Raw genomic sequence first — 16,276 nt, 5'->3', positions numbered from 1 at the left:
AGATAGGCTCTCATATATTTTGAAATTAAGACAAAATACAACAAAAAAATGTTTATGTGTGTATTTATTACTTGAATATTATTTAAATAATGTATATTTCGAAATTCTAGTTAACCATTGCAACAAACAACCATGCAAGAACTTGTAAAATAAATATATAACATATATATCCCTGACAGCAAAGTGAGTCTGCCTAGGATGGTCCTTACTATCAACGGGGGGGGGGGGGGGGGGGGGAGTGTTAGTAATGTGGATTGATAACCCCATTGCTAGCTATGTACCATGTCAGGTTGACCTCCACGCGATTCTCCCTGGAAACCATCGTGACAAATTCCTGGTGAACTTGTCACGATGGGCTAACTGACCTGACCTCGTGCTCATTTTATCATCCTCCACTGGTGCTCCGCCAGCATAAACCGTTAGCGCAGGCGGGTGCACCATTCCATTATCATCTAAAAAAAGTACTATCAACGGAACTCATTCTATCTCGTTCACATATTTTTCCTTTTGCTTTGTTGTTTGTACTATTTAGAATCACTTTTTCGGCTGTATTTAATTTAATTATAATGCCATTATGAATTTGTGAGTGTATATAAATATATACATTCTCGATATGGCCTGTATTTGACTTGTAGAATCATTTTTCGTACAGAGTGCATTAAAATAATAAAATTAATTTCTATTATATAATAGAAATTATATAAGTATATACCTAGTGTAGAACCTTAGAGTGCTTACTTTTTAGTATTGAATACTTAGAAACTGCGGTATATGATACGTTTGTTTTTATGCAAGTAGAAATACTTGCATCATTTATTTATTATCTAAGCTCTAAGAAAAACAGTAGTAATGCTTACAACGCCTATTTACCAGTAAAGGTAATTCTATCTCATGTCTACTCGGTATCGTTTTTATACAAGTTGCATTCTTGAAAATATCTACTTAAGACTCTTAAATGATAACATTCATGTAACAATAATACACATGAAGCATTATTGCTACATTTATCAATAAGTTTCATAAAAATGCCTATCCTTCCAGCAATGGTATTTGCGAACCGTAACGATATTGAAACCTTCAAGAAAAGCGCTTATTCCTTCTTAAAAGGTCGGCAACTCATTTTCAATTCCTCTGGTGTTGCGAGTACTCTTGAGCAGCGCTAATTATTTACCATAGGGTGAGCCGCTTGTGAAAATGTTTGTCCTGTATGCTTTAAAAAATATTCTCGTTAGGCATAGTTTCGATCGCTGCCAAAAACTATGTATTTTGAAGCCAGTTTTGTGATATACATAACTATTTATAAAATCTAACCTTAGTTTTTTTCATTTATCTATAGTATATTTCTAAATTAATTGTAATACAGAAACATTTTTATTTCATTTTTTTTTGAGGAATTAAACGTAATTTGTAAAACTATATTTTATCAATTACAATTAATTTACTTTGACTATAGTGTCGAAGTGCCATCTTTCCTCTACACCTCGACTCGACTTCGACATCTCCAAACAAGCTTCAAAATATAAACATTAAAAAGTATGTTCGTAACTATTTACTTAAATTATTTGTGAACTTACGATGTCTATTTCGCTCAGTAACATATTTTAATTTGGTGTAAAACCTTAATATACTAACCTTAACATAACCTTCTCATATATATGAGTATATACATACGTATATTAAGTATTGGTTATTGATATGGCCATGTCCAATGTTACGTTTACCTTAAGGTCAATAGTAAATAATACTGGCTATCTTATATAAGATTATAATAATGTGGATATATATTTATTTATACATGGCAACTTTCATTATGATCTGTTAAATTATATAGAATCCTATTGTACACAGAGACATTAAAATTTCTACATTATTAACTATATATTATCTATACATTACTACATTATTATATACAAAAATAACACATGTAATAAATGGTGTTCTAACGCGGTTTCTAGTATAAAAGTGCCTGTTTCCGTCTTTTTGCCTGAATCTTCGCTTATTTGTTTTAAACATCTTTTCGTATCTTTACGTATTATACATGAATGCTTAGTTATATAAATAGCTTTAATTATATACCTAAATACATACTACAGTATATACCTAAATATACCTATCATAGGTAACACCCTAGCAAAGTGCAGGGTATTGGTTCATTGTGTATTTATTTAAACGGAAAAGACCAGAATTGTTGATATATATACATACACATAAGTAAATATATAAATAATTACCTAAATAAAATGGCCAAATCAGTTCCAAAATGTTCTAATGTTGATGAAAAAAATATCAGTTCACAACGTCACATTTATATGATTGGATGTCTTTAATCAGCGGGTGAAGCCTTATACAATGTCAGTTTCTATATAATTGCTCGATAAAGGATCCTGTAACGCATAAACAACTTCCAATTTTATTTCGGATGAATAAGATTCAAATTCATTAGTATGGAATAAGCATATATAGTTGTCCATTTCAAAGAATTGTGTCAATATTAAATCTAATTTACATAGTGAAATTAATGGAATGAAAATATTTTTAGGAATTTCTTTTAAATTTTTTAATGCAGTTATTTTACGTAACTACTTTGTATTATTAATATTTAATGTTTTACGTAATGTAATTTTAATAATAAATGAAAGTAATGATCTCACTTTATTATTTGTAAGTATTTTGAATAATTAATGACATAAAATTAGTGTCACGGAAGCTTGCTTGTTACAGAACCATGTCTTCAATGTTATAGTTCACTTCAGTATCGCAAGAAAACGCAAAACTACTTTATGTAGGCAGCCCATTCTCGCAATTTACAAAGGCCAATGAAACGCAATTATTTGTTAAAAGAAACTACGAGTGGAAGAATTTCAGAACTATCTATATGAAAATATATTTCTAGAGAGCATGGGATAGATAGCAAGTACACTGTACTAAATAAGAAACAATTTTGGAGTTATAAATTATTCTGCCGTGGTGACAGTAGTGATTGTAAATATTTTTTTATAACATGTAGCTCAATTTATTTATTATAAATACAGTAGCATATTAAATATTTAGTTACAAGTATCACTATTAATATATATTCTTACGATATCTGTTATATATCTAGGCAAATATATCGTTACAAAGTTCAAGATTGAAATTATGTTAATAGGCACAGTATGTATGCATGCATTTGTCATAATGATGATGATCAGAAATACGAATGTGTGTCTGTTTTTCTAATAGAATCTTCAGGAAATACTTATATAGCATGAGGCATTTAAATATCTTTTACATAAAAAACTAGACGAAGTCGCAAGTACTAGCCAGTATAAAGTAATGGTTGATTTGAATATAGATTAGAGCAGACATATTTGAATCGAACGTATGCAATATAAGTGATGAAAGAATTTAAGGAGTGGCCACTGCTGTATCATAATTAATTAGATTAATAAACGCAAGCGAGACCTAGTGGTCTAATGTCCTTGCTGTTCACTATCCTAAGTTACATCGATAGGTCGTGAGTTGGAATCTGAATAATAAAACTTCATATGAAAACAAATATTTATAAATCTCTGGTGACAGAAACTGAAAGAATAGAATAGTATAATTTATTCTTTAAATTTTTATGCTTTGCTTATTTTATGAAACCATTGTGCAAAATTTCTAATAAATTTGTCACGCTGCGCTGATTATCCTAACCTCCACTGATGTTCTGTTATAATTTTACGCATTAAAAGGATGCTCTATTAAATCAGATTGCATTGTATTTGTGTAATATCTTTTGCCTCCTATTATTTCTATATTTTCATACATAACATATTACAGACTATTCTAAAAAAATAATTATCACGTATCCTTCACAATACATTCAATTAACCACCTATACGTCTATCACAACCATTTTTTTTCAATTACTTTTCAAAAGCAATTGCTAGCGAGCGTGTAATCAATTTATATAATTTGATAGCTCGCACTACATACCTAGTATGTCCTATCTCTCGATCACTGGTACTACGTTGTTTAATGGAGCTAAGGGTGTGGCTCTCGGTAAACTTTAAGGTTTCTATTTATGACTTAACGATGTGAGGAAATATTCCGTTAATGTAAAGCTAGTAAGTAACTATCTTTATGCAATACGAAAGTAGACTCGACTTGTTTGTAGGTTAAGGATGCCTGCATTTTAGTCTTTAGTAATAGCAACCATGAGGGTGTGAGGATGTCCGGTTACTTAAGTATTTAAGGTTATTTAAGTATAGAAATCTTCTTTGTTCAGCATTATGAAAGTAGACTTGCATTGTTCGGTAAGAATGCATGCCCTTTTAGTCTTCAGGAATAGAAATCATAAGAGAACCATCATCACATAACGATATACGTATTGCTATTCAAATTATATGTTTGATTTTGATTGATTATTAGCACCTTTGCCATTTTTATACAATTATATGGTGGCAATTTAGCATGCGGTCCATCTGATAATAATCATGCATACAATATGTATAATAATTATTCAAATCGAGGAATGATTTGAATGATTATTATACATATTGTATTACACCTCTTTTCCATCAAGTAGGTTAAGCAAATTGTACACAGCAATTTGCCTCTTTTTACGACCACTGTCCACTTAGAGACGAGACAGACACATTTCATTTTACAGCTACAAAATTCTGTCGTCCGGCTCTTTATACAGATCCATGTCACATATATATTTTTCTACTATTATTTTTACGATCTAAGTAAACCTGTTTAACCTAATATATCTGTGGAGGATTTATATTGGAGGATCTATATTATTCAATTATTATAATATTTACCAACCACATATATAAGGTGCGGTTGCTATATACATGAGATGGGATATAGGCATGTGTAATGCCTGTTATATAATCATCTGTTACTAAGTCTTCAAATATGAAATTTACTAATTGTTGCGTCTATATCATTTTCCAGATTCGGTTATTTTATATTGAAACTCATTCAACTAGGCGCCCTTTCCTTTTTCAACAAAAATCAAAATTACGATCACCTATTGCATAGGTAATCGTAATTTTGATTTTTCAACTTCAATTTCAATTCTCAATTTTCAGTTTCAATTCTCAGCAAGACGTTCTGGGACAGCACTTTGGTCTAATCTAAGGGCAACTCAGTAGTAGCCAACAGGCAAGAGTTGACCTTCCTCTCTATAAGTGCTGGGGTCGGCAATGCGCACGTGATACCCCTCGTGTTTCTGGCATTCATATGCGATAACCATTTACCACCAGATAAACCGTATTTGCCACCATCGTAGTATAAAAAAAATGCCTTCTATATTCCTTCTCATTATTGTATAGTGAATATTTAAAATCAGCTGTATCCTACAACTATAATAGAAAAGTTAAAAAAAAAACAGCTTTAAACGGAAACTAAAACGTACATTATAGAAATGCCAATAGCGTAAATCGCTAAACAGAAAGTTTCATTTAGTTTCGTATGTGTATTCAAATAGATTCGTATTTGAATTTGAAATATATAAATCCAAGTAATACTAAACTAAACCAGACTGCAGATCTAGTGGTTTCTGTTAGCGTTTCTGTAGAGCTTACAATTTCTAGTTTGCCGAACAACTACAGAACAACTCTCGGAGCTCTGAAATTCAATCGGTACGGAAAACGGTGAATCCATTAGGATCATTATGCAACTAATTTGTGCAAAAGTAAAATATTCAAACGTTGAATTAATACCTAAATTTGTACCTAAAATGTATGTGGTGAATTCAATAGTTAAACAGGAAACTAGCTGTGATTTCGTTTGCATAGTATTAGAACTTAGCAATTTTTTTTATTACGTTGAATTTTATTTAGATGAATGATTATTTTCCATTAGTAACTTTCAGCGGTTTGAAAGGTAATAAAATGACAATCTCTTTATTACCTTTCAAACCTTTACTATCTAGTATCGTATTTGTATTATTCAGAATTCCTCCCGTATCACGGGAAAAAAACCTATTTTATATAAAAAAATTATATATAATAGGTTCATTATTTTTTTATCTAAAAAATCATCATCATATATTTAACTAATTGTCAGACACAGTTTCGCTTTTATAAAATGCGAATGAATATTCAGTTCACAGTTTTAGTAGTCGCGTTGCGTCAATCGTAACTTGTTTGCTCGCAGAGTTGATTGTTACTAATGCAACTCGATAGTTATATTTTTGCACAAAGTACTCATGAAATGTAAATGTAGAATAGGAAATTATTTATTGAAATTAACATACATTGAAGTACTTCTGAATGGCCGTCATTTATTTTCGGAAAGCTGAGTCATGACAAGAAAAACGAGCTAGAAACTTGCGTGCAACTCTGTTAAATAATTTAGTTGTAACTAGGCATATTTAAGTTGAAATCTGTGAATACAACCTACCAACTAGCACTAATTCATTAGAGTCAAAATAAGAATAACGTAACTAACTGATTGAGTGATTAAATTACATTTTATCAAAATAGTGATTAGCGAAGTCCAGTCCCTTAAAGCAGCACTCATTCACGAGTACGACGGATGAGACAGCCAGTACAAAGAATATAAAGACAGATCATTCAGTAGATCTCCTATTATAGTGAATTCACTAGGCATTTAACCTGATGGTTTCCAGTGGATACCGCGTGGAGGTCAATCTGACATAGTACATTGCTAGCAATGCGTCTTCATTATTAATGATCTCCCAAACAGACTAGGATGGAATATTCTGTAAATTTGTTGTCAAATAAAAGAAAGAATATTAAAGCATACTAAATTAATTGAAAAGTTAAATGCAGTTTTCAAATTTGTATCAAACATAAAGATCTATACAGTTTTGTTTAGTTTAGACCACAGATAAGATAATACATAGTTAGTTAGATTATATAGTTTGGACAGACTAAAACACTGTTCGCGAACATCACAATGTAAGTACTAGTGTACTGATATATACGGTCCATTGTTTCACTATTTACGTTGGTTATCCAAGGCATAAGTCTGTTATACTAAATGGTAGAAACTCTGAAGTTACTCAGAAGTTCTGTGCAGACCTCCATCGTGCTGAATCATGTCTACAAACTTGAATTATTTGTTGCAGTTCGGTTACAGAAACTGAATCGGTAGAATAGGAATACTTGAAGCAGTCTCTATTTCAAATAACTTTATCATAAGCATGTTCAGAAACACTTTTATGTACTGTTAAACCCGTCTTGTTCTGCTTTTTCTAAGATAAAAGATAGCGAACATTCGTCCTCGATACATGTTTTTATACAGACTTTAGTCGTGATAAGGTGACTAATATACATATAATATACATAGAGATAGTGTTGTACTAGAGAGTGTGAGTATGAGATACTACTAGTGAGATACTAGCTAATCAGAATGTATTTATAATTCTAAATAGAATTATAAATACATTCTGATTAGCAAATTTTATGATTACAAATTTTTGTAACTAAATTTATAGTTCTGTTATTATACAATCCTGTGTACATACTTCAACTTGTCAATCATTCCATATAAATGTCTCCTTATTCCTAGTGATCTTCTTCTATTTTCCATTTATCTAGTACGACGGATAAACATTTAAAATTGCTAAATAAGGTAGCAGTAGTCAATAAGTTTACGAAAACCTATACTACTCCATGTCACGATTTCTCGTTGGACAATTTGATGAGAGTAGTTGAAAAAGATAGTTGACAAACTGCTGACACCAAACGACTTTGACCTGGCGTTATCCTACAGGCAGCTCGTTACCATAGCTAAAACAACGACATAGCGAGAGCGTTGAATATATTCTCTAATATACAGTTTTATGTAATTTCAAACAAGCTGTCAACTTACTCAATAGCAAGTGGTAAGCATCTCCTGTATACATAGTGCCGTGACCATACAGACAAATTATATTTATTTTTTCTATTAATTATAACATTCATATACATATATATCATATCATAGTTTGTAAGGCATTTATAATATGGGCTATCAGTAGCCTCAATTGTCATTCTCTGCTTACTGTGGGACTAGATGGCGCTGTTTAGTCATCCAGTTTATTTTATTATTATATTTATATATTATTATATCTAATACATTAACCATACATCATTAACCATAAGTTTATCTGTGTCCAGTCCATACTATATTACTAATCGCATGTAAACGAAGTAACGGCAAGTAACTTGTTCATAATGAGTTATACTCTCTATTACTTACCTAATTACACAGATAGTAATTAATTCTAGTAAAATTAGTCCCGAACCATTCTCGTGATGTCATTAGCAGTTTGTTGACATAACCTTTAAAGTTCTTTTATTGCGTGATCGATTTGTTTACTCCACTCCACCACATACAATAGGTAATGTGTTTTGTTAACAAAATGGAGGTAACGCACTTTTTTTTATAAAAGTATTAAAATGGTATATCCGCTTTTGCTAATGTTATACGCTGGAAGAGAAATATTAGAGTAAGATAGTTTAGTATTTGCGTAGTCATCAATTAACCCTGACGGTTTTATGTAGTCTCTGCGTAGAGGACAACCTGTTAGTATTTAGGCCATCTGTCCCAAATACAAATCCCGGCCCTTCTCCCTCGTAGATAACAGCATGATAATATAAGTAAAATTACATTATCTGATAAACGTTGCGTGGGATAAATAGATATGATAAAATAGTTAGGAATAACATTTGTTTAACCGACTTCAAGAAGGATCTATAATTGGATTTTTTTGTTACGTTATGCGATAATTTTATCAATTTTGCGCCGTTTTGAAGGTATTTCTTGAGGCGTTTTAATATTATTTCTTGTGTATATCTAGTCTTATACTAATTTTATTTCTCGACCACAGTATGCCCACAAGAAAAGTAAAAGTAAATAAGATTGTTTTTTACTAATTTCTAAATTATCTGTGCACTCACGAACTCGATATTCCTTGGTATATGGGTCGTTATATGCCAAGTAATACTTAATAATTATTTTCACTACTAAACGGCTGAATGAAACTTAATTAAATTAGGCATAAAGCTGGATTGTATCACGAAAATAGTAATAGACTATCATTTATATCAAAAAAGCATACGAAGTCACTGTATTATTAGTAAATAAACGTAAAGAAAGTTTAGTTAAGTAAAACTAGTGTAAATAAGCGAAAAGATATTAAATTAATTTTTTATATGTAGGTGTGGATAATATTTAGTATACTTATAGATTAATTTGTGTAAATAAACGAAAAGAAATTAAGTTAATTTTTAATATGTAGGGGTTTATTTAACCACTCATTCTTGCACTAGGCACCCTCGTAATAAGTGGGCCGTGGAGCGTGGGAGTGTGATTACTTCAGTCAACCTATACGTTTCCAGAATGTCGATTAATCAGACCACAATTATCCTTACTTCCATGCTAACATTTTATAGCTGAAGTGAACTTAATGAATTTGCCACGTAGAATGATTGTATTACATAACAATTATATTATATATTGATTGAAAAACAATCTGGACGTGATGGTGAAAATTTATACAGATAAAATGGCGGGTAATAGCTAGTGTTTTATGAATTAATAGATCTGACTGTGTCTGTTCATCTGTCGATTTAGGACTAAACAGCTGAAGCGAATTTACTGTAATTGGCCATGAGATAGATTATATTTGATAATTATTATACTACGTATTTATTGAAAATCTATCTGGAAGAGGGTGAAATAGAATCGATGGAATAGAAAAATTTATGTAGATAAAATCTCGGATATAATTGAAATAGGAAAGTCAATACGCGAATCTTGGAACTTAATAGGGCATTAATATTTCACTAAGCTGGATTTGAAACACGTAAAAAACCTACTTTACTTGTAGCCCCAATAAGGTATTTGGGCTACAATTAGAGTCGATTTTTACCACGGATATATCAAGTTAATTCAAAATGAAGTTGCTGCTGCTTTTCCTTAGACAAATAGCCTATAATATTCTCATTACATTCAGAACTGATTAACGGTTAAATCGTGAATTAAATATCAGTTAGCAAACACTACGAACTCTGCTATCATTCCTATAACATTTCAGGGTCGAATGTGATGCCCAAGATGTGGTTGTTCGGAGCAAGACGATCTCCGGAGCCACCGAGACCTTGTGGTCCGGCTGTTCTCTCCAGCGCCACTGTTGGCGTACCGCAGATTCGAGTCATCAATAACGAATTTACCGCTCGACCGAGGAAAAAAGGACTAGCTGTAAGTCATTATATTAAAAATCTATCCTAGTAATAAATTAATACATATGTTTCGGCCTCTAGACACGTCACAATTTTTTAAAGTTACGTATAAATACAGATCTATTTAGTTTTAAATCGGAGTTGGTAAGTATGTACTAAAATAATGTGTTAGACTTTGATAATCATCATATTATTATTTTCACTTGCAACTCTATTATTATCGCGACAAGCTATGTCCAGTATTAGACTATAGGTAGGTAGACTATAGATGATGATGACGAAACACCATTATTATTGTTTCACAGAAGCGACACACGCTATCATTTTAATTAATTATTGATTCCAATTTCCTTTTATTTATTGCCCCTCGGAGATTACTCGGTTAATTTCGCATAATCCTTACACGTATTATTTTCAAGGGTAGTGAGTTATATAATAATTTAGGAAGGTCGTTTTTTATGATACCGGAATGGTAAATAATGTGATAGCCCATTTGATGGTAATTTGTAACCTAATATCCCTGATGAGCACTACGGATATCACGTCATCATGTACTTTATCTCTTTACTTGTAATTTCACTGCCTTATCCTCACTCAAACAAAATACTGTTTCCCTACTGAAACATGTAGTTATTACAAACTCATAAGACTATTTACAAATTCGAAAGGGTTAAGGTGTATATGTTCGTTCTTTGTAAATGCACTGCCATCTCTCAATCTGCAATCAGTACCTGTCCATGGTAAAAGATAAAGGAATCTAACAAAAACTAAACGTACTTAATAAAAGGAAAAAAAAAATGGATAAATAACTCTGAACAATTAACACAGCGATATCTAGTCCCACGGTAAGCAGAGCTTGTATTATGGGTACTACTCAACTGATATACTCGTAGATACTTTTTTTTGTAAATACATACTAAACAATAAAATACATCTAAAACACCCACCCCAATACAAACAATCACACTTATGAATATAAATGTTTACACTGTGGGAGGAATCGAACCTATGACCATCGGAAGTAAAGTGGTGTGATAAAAAAAACAGATAAAATGGATTTAGTTATTATATGGGTACGTAGTTCACTAAAACAATATTTTTTACTCTATAAATGAGACTTTCTTGTATACAGTCCTTTATATGGACGGACTTGGAAGAACTTGCAGTCACGTATGATCAATTTGAGACATGCCCCATGCGGAGCAGTAACTTAGAATCGTTAACTTTTTATTATCTCTCCCCTTGTGTAGTATCCTCGTGAGGAAACCACTATGAGATGTTTAAAAGAACTTGCAGGTTAAACGCCGCCAAGACACTAATAAAAAATTAAAAGCCTATCTCTCCTTAGAATCATTATATAGTATAAAACAAAGTCGCTGTCGCTGTCTGTCCTAATAGAGTGATTCAAGAGGAATACTTGTATATATAATACATGTATACCCGTGTGAAGCCGGGGCGAGTAGCTAGTTGATAATAAATTATTCTTTCTGTTAACACTCTTTACATATATGGATAGAAAGATTAGCCTTTTTTGGGTGCATTGAAAGTGAAATATAAGATATATTAATATTATCCAAGTCAATTACTAACTTGTGTATATGTTAGATGTATGCCTACCTTTTTTTACCCCGACTTGCATTTCAAAGGTCATGTGAGTATTTTTAGTAGTCATTACATTTATTGGCTACGGATAGATTCGTGTGTGCCTTTTTGTATTTCTGACTTATTCCGCTGTGTTCTGATAAAAAACGAATTCATTATAGAAGCAGCTGTAAGTTCATGTTCTCTCACATATTTTTTTTTATACTAGGATGGTGGTAAACCAGCATTCGGCGCATCTGATGGTATACGATTACCGTAACCTTATGTTGAATCACATCTACTACACAGTGATATGACAAATTAATAATCTATCCCGTTTGACATGACTTTGTTTGTACTTAGTCCCAAATCAAGAATTTAAAAAAGTGAAGGTATATGGTTTTATAGGTGAATTATTATTATGTACTATATATTAATATACATATATATATTCATCAAAGTTAATTATACAGGTAAAAATGAAATGTATAGTTATATATTCAAAGTTTACTTAACTGAACTAATAAACTCCATGAACAGACACATTAAAATCGTGTTTATATTTAATAATCGTACAAGTAATTTCGACATAAACAAATTTCTCTATCAAAATGCGTATTTATGGTGTATTTGTGGATTTTTTATTATTCTCAGAATGTTTTTAAATAAATTTATCAAACTGTTTTGGATGCTGTAAAGGAAACATCTAATTTCATGTGTATGCACAAAGAAATCACTCTAACATATTAAGTGAATGCTTTCAGCCTTTCAGTGACTAAGTAATCGTGTTTCGTTCGTAACTACGCACTTATGGATCGTAATTGTTTTATATTAGTAAATAATATTAGAGACATAATCATATTTTGTCAACTAAAGTGTTTCTTATTACATATTGTCCTTGCCACAGTAGTGTTCGAGTACCTAGGTGATAGCGACGTCATAAACAAAGGTCCACAACGACAACGACAATTGTACATGACTAACAGTTACCCACGTCTTTGTCTGCTGTTTCAATATAAAAGGAAGCTTATTTTCGTCTCTTTGATACAATCTGTTTTCACGACAAATATAATAAGATCCGTTCAGACGTTCAGTCGTGATAGGGTAACAAATATACAGAGAAGCAAACATTTTTTAATTGTTGTTTTTAATGGTTTAATGGTTTTAGAATTAGTATGCATATTTAAGCTGCAAAAATTTGTTACATTACTTACTTACTTTAGTTTCAAAAGGTAATAAAATCAATGGACTATAATTTTCAAAAAGGAAATCTGCCTATTTACATGAAATTATTGATGGTTGTACTTTAAAATTTTCTACGCCTTACAGTGAAGTACCTTACCTTTATTACATTATAATACATATTAAGTAACAAATAAAACATCGTGTTTAATAAATATGCAAGTGCACATTAGTTTTACATGTGTGCTTATCAGTTCAATAAAAAAAGTAAATCTTAGTATCGTAAATAAAAATAACAAATCCCAAATTAAAAAAGCGCTTCGAATAAATGTATTCGAAATGATACTCAAATGAACTATAAGGCGCAATTGCTATGTTATTATTAGAGCAAAAGAATAAGTCAAAACAGTCGAAAACATTTAATGTACAATAACTATATTAAATATAACTTAAGCACAGACATCACGTGGCTTGTCACGGGATTAGTTTCGTAAACGTTATTATATTACTCTTGAATACATATATACAAACGATGTGTTGAGAATGTGATTAATTTAATTTTATAGCTCTTTTTGTAATACATCGAACAATCTAGAATGTAAACATTATACTTTTAAATTACCATCCATATATATAAGGTAGATACCATCAAATTAAGAAAGATATTTCAATACATGTTTTGTAAAGATAATATATAATATATATTGCTTAATTATATATGTATATATATATATACATATAGGTGTTTTTTTTTTTTTTTGTGGATGATAATGGAATGGTGCACCCGCCTGCGCTAACGGTTTACGCTGGCAGGGCACCAGTGGAGGATGATAAGATGAGCATGAGGTCAGGTCAGTTAGCCCATCGTGACAAATTCACCAGGAATTTATCACGATGGTTTCCAGGGGAACCGCGTGGTCGACCTGACATGGTACATTGCTAGCAATGGGGTTATCAATCCACATTACTAACAATCCCCTTCCCCCCTACATATAGGTGTTAATAAAGCAAAGCATACTGCTTTGCTTTATTAACACGTTGACCACTGAGGTCGTTATGCATATACGAATATGTGTATTTGGTAAAGTTTAATATTTCAAAAAAATATAAACAAGTTATTTGTTTTAGGAATGGATGTGGTCGCTTACTGGCCACAATCGAGAATCGAGAATTAAAATCGACTATGGTGGCGAGTTGCAGAGCATGCTGCCTCATCAAGCACCAGATCGACTTAATTCTGGCGAAGTCTGCCTTTTAGCTGAGAGTCCTTACAGAATCCTGAGGGTAAGTAGAATTTTATATTCTTAACATCAATATGTTATTAGTTCAATATAAAAAACTCAACGTTATACCATAATTGGATACACTATTAAAGAGAATAATAAATTAACAAAATTATATACGTTCGTAAAGATTAGTTCAATGCAACACTAGATTATTTGAATACAACGTAGCAGGGGCAAATCGCTTCTAATTAATTTGATTTGTTATCGGTGTTTCCATCACTTGAGTGTATGTCAAAGGGAATAAATTGGCATTCACTGTTTCGTAGTGTACACTAGTAATGAACTTACAACCTTAGAGGTTCGTGTTGAAAAGTAAACAAAGGTTAACTGTCTTATTTTTAGTTTTATAGCACTCACAAAAGATAATTTATTTAAGATTGATCAATTAAAAAAAGACAACAGTATAATATTGTTAACATTTCAAAAAAATAATGTATATTTTTCCTAATAAATAAATTTCAATGAAATCAAACCTATTTTACACAAAAACGCATACTGATTTCTGTTGTAATTACATAAGTGTACATATAACATTTTTATTTACTTTATATTTCGTTTAAACTCTCTCTTCAAAGGTTGTCTGGAACAAATCTCATTAGCGATGAGATCGTCTTTTATACTTTTTTTTATATTCAATATTTTTTTGACGGTCTCATAGATTTTGCGGTTTAATACATCGCCATTCTTCCGATGGTCACGGGTTCGGTACCTCGCACGGCACAAACACTTTGTATTCATGAATACGATTGTTTTTGTCGGTCTGAATATTTTCTATGTATAATATGTGTGTATATTAACAGTTATCAAGTCAGTTACTAAGCAAGCTTAACCTAGCTTTAATTGGGTCTAGATGGCGCTGTGTGAGATTGTTATTTTACTTTTTATCCTTTTTAATATTATTATAATAAAGTATTATTGTAGTGTAGAACCTATCTATTATCCTGAAGAACCCTACAATGCATCTACATGAATATAACGAGCAAGCATTCCGTATGCACTTAATGCAATTTAATACATCCGTGTATCGTATTTCTGCAGTTGTTATTGTAACGTACACTAAAGATTGTCAACATTATTTTTCCTCCCGTGAGAATACATTGAATGCTGCATAGACGGAATATTGAAAGTGCCATCTATGTACGATATCCGACACTACCCATTGCTTCGGTCAGCGTGTGGCTACGAGCATGTTACGTTTCGTAGAACCTGCGTAGAATGTTCGTAGCACCGTAGCGAGGTCAGAATAATATTACTTTAGTTATTGTTTTCGCGTAGAGAGTGTACATAATAACAATTAATAGTCTGTACCATGCTAGTATATATAATTTTATTTGTCAAATGAGTTATATGTATGTATATATATAAATATATATGAAATAGTATAAAATAAAGTCCCTCCTGCTATCTGTTGGCTACATTTTAAACTGCAACGCATTTTAATACAGATTTTTACAATAGATAGAGTGCTTTAAGAGAAAAGTTATTATAATATATATCGTAACTTTTCTCTTAAAGCAATACTCGTGTGAAGCTGGGGTGGGTAACTATTTTTAAATTATAAAACACACTAGCTGTCTAAGAATATAAATTAATCAAGTACGATATACCTAACTATTATATTTTAAATTTATAAACTAAAAATAATTTAAAAAGAAATAGTATATAGTAATAGTAATTATAAAAAATGATTCTTCATAATACTATAACAAATATGAAATATAAATAAAAGTTCATTTCGTAATTCAAGTAATAATCCGAAATTACGAATAATAGTAAATTTTCATTACAAATGAATGAAATAGATTTTACAAATACTAATACCAATAGCGTTAGCCTTAAGTATAATGGGGTAGATAATATAACTCATAGTATCTCTCAGCTTTGTCAGGTTTTTAAAAAGATCTTATTTATAAAATTCTCGTGTTTTCGTTCCCATACTCCTCCGAAATGGCTTAACCGATTCTCATGAAATTTTGTGAGCGTATTGAGTAGGTCTGAAAATCGGCCAACATCTATTTTTCATCCCCGTAAATGTTAGGGGTAGTCCAACCCTAA

The 16,276-nt window shown here is 31.3% G+C and overlaps 2 protein-coding genes across 2 annotated transcripts in view; both read left to right on the top strand.

The window, feature by feature from the left end:
- Positions 1 to 12,033, top strand: part of LOC131849136 (otoferlin-like) — a 49,906-nt gene extending 37,873 nt beyond the window's left edge. Inside the window, exons 32-33 of the mRNA XM_059199130.1 lie at positions 10,028 to 10,191; positions 11,983 to 12,033. Of these exons, the coding sequence (XP_059055113.1) occupies positions 10,028 to 10,191; positions 11,983 to 12,033 (215 nt within the window). The remainder of the gene's footprint in view (positions 1 to 10,027; positions 10,192 to 11,982) is intronic.
- Positions 12,034 to 14,063: 2,030 nt separating this feature from the next.
- LOC131849099 (transient receptor potential cation channel subfamily A member 1) overlaps positions 14,064 to 16,276 on the top strand; it is a 40,502-nt gene continuing 38,289 nt past the window's right edge. The window contains exon 1 of the mRNA XM_059199085.1: positions 14,064 to 14,219. Within this exon, the coding sequence (XP_059055068.1) occupies positions 14,070 to 14,219 (150 nt within the window). The 5' untranslated portion in view covers positions 14,064 to 14,069. The remainder of the gene's footprint in view (positions 14,220 to 16,276) is intronic.

The sequence above is a fragment of the Achroia grisella genome, unplaced genomic scaffold (genome assembly GCF_030625045.1).
Source record: "Achroia grisella isolate CSIRO2021 unplaced genomic scaffold, CSIRO_AGI_Agris_v1 utg640, whole genome shotgun sequence".
Taxonomy (NCBI): Eukaryota; Metazoa; Arthropoda; class Insecta; order Lepidoptera; family Pyralidae; genus Achroia; species Achroia grisella.
This window is presented reverse-complemented; position numbering and strand designations above follow the sequence as displayed.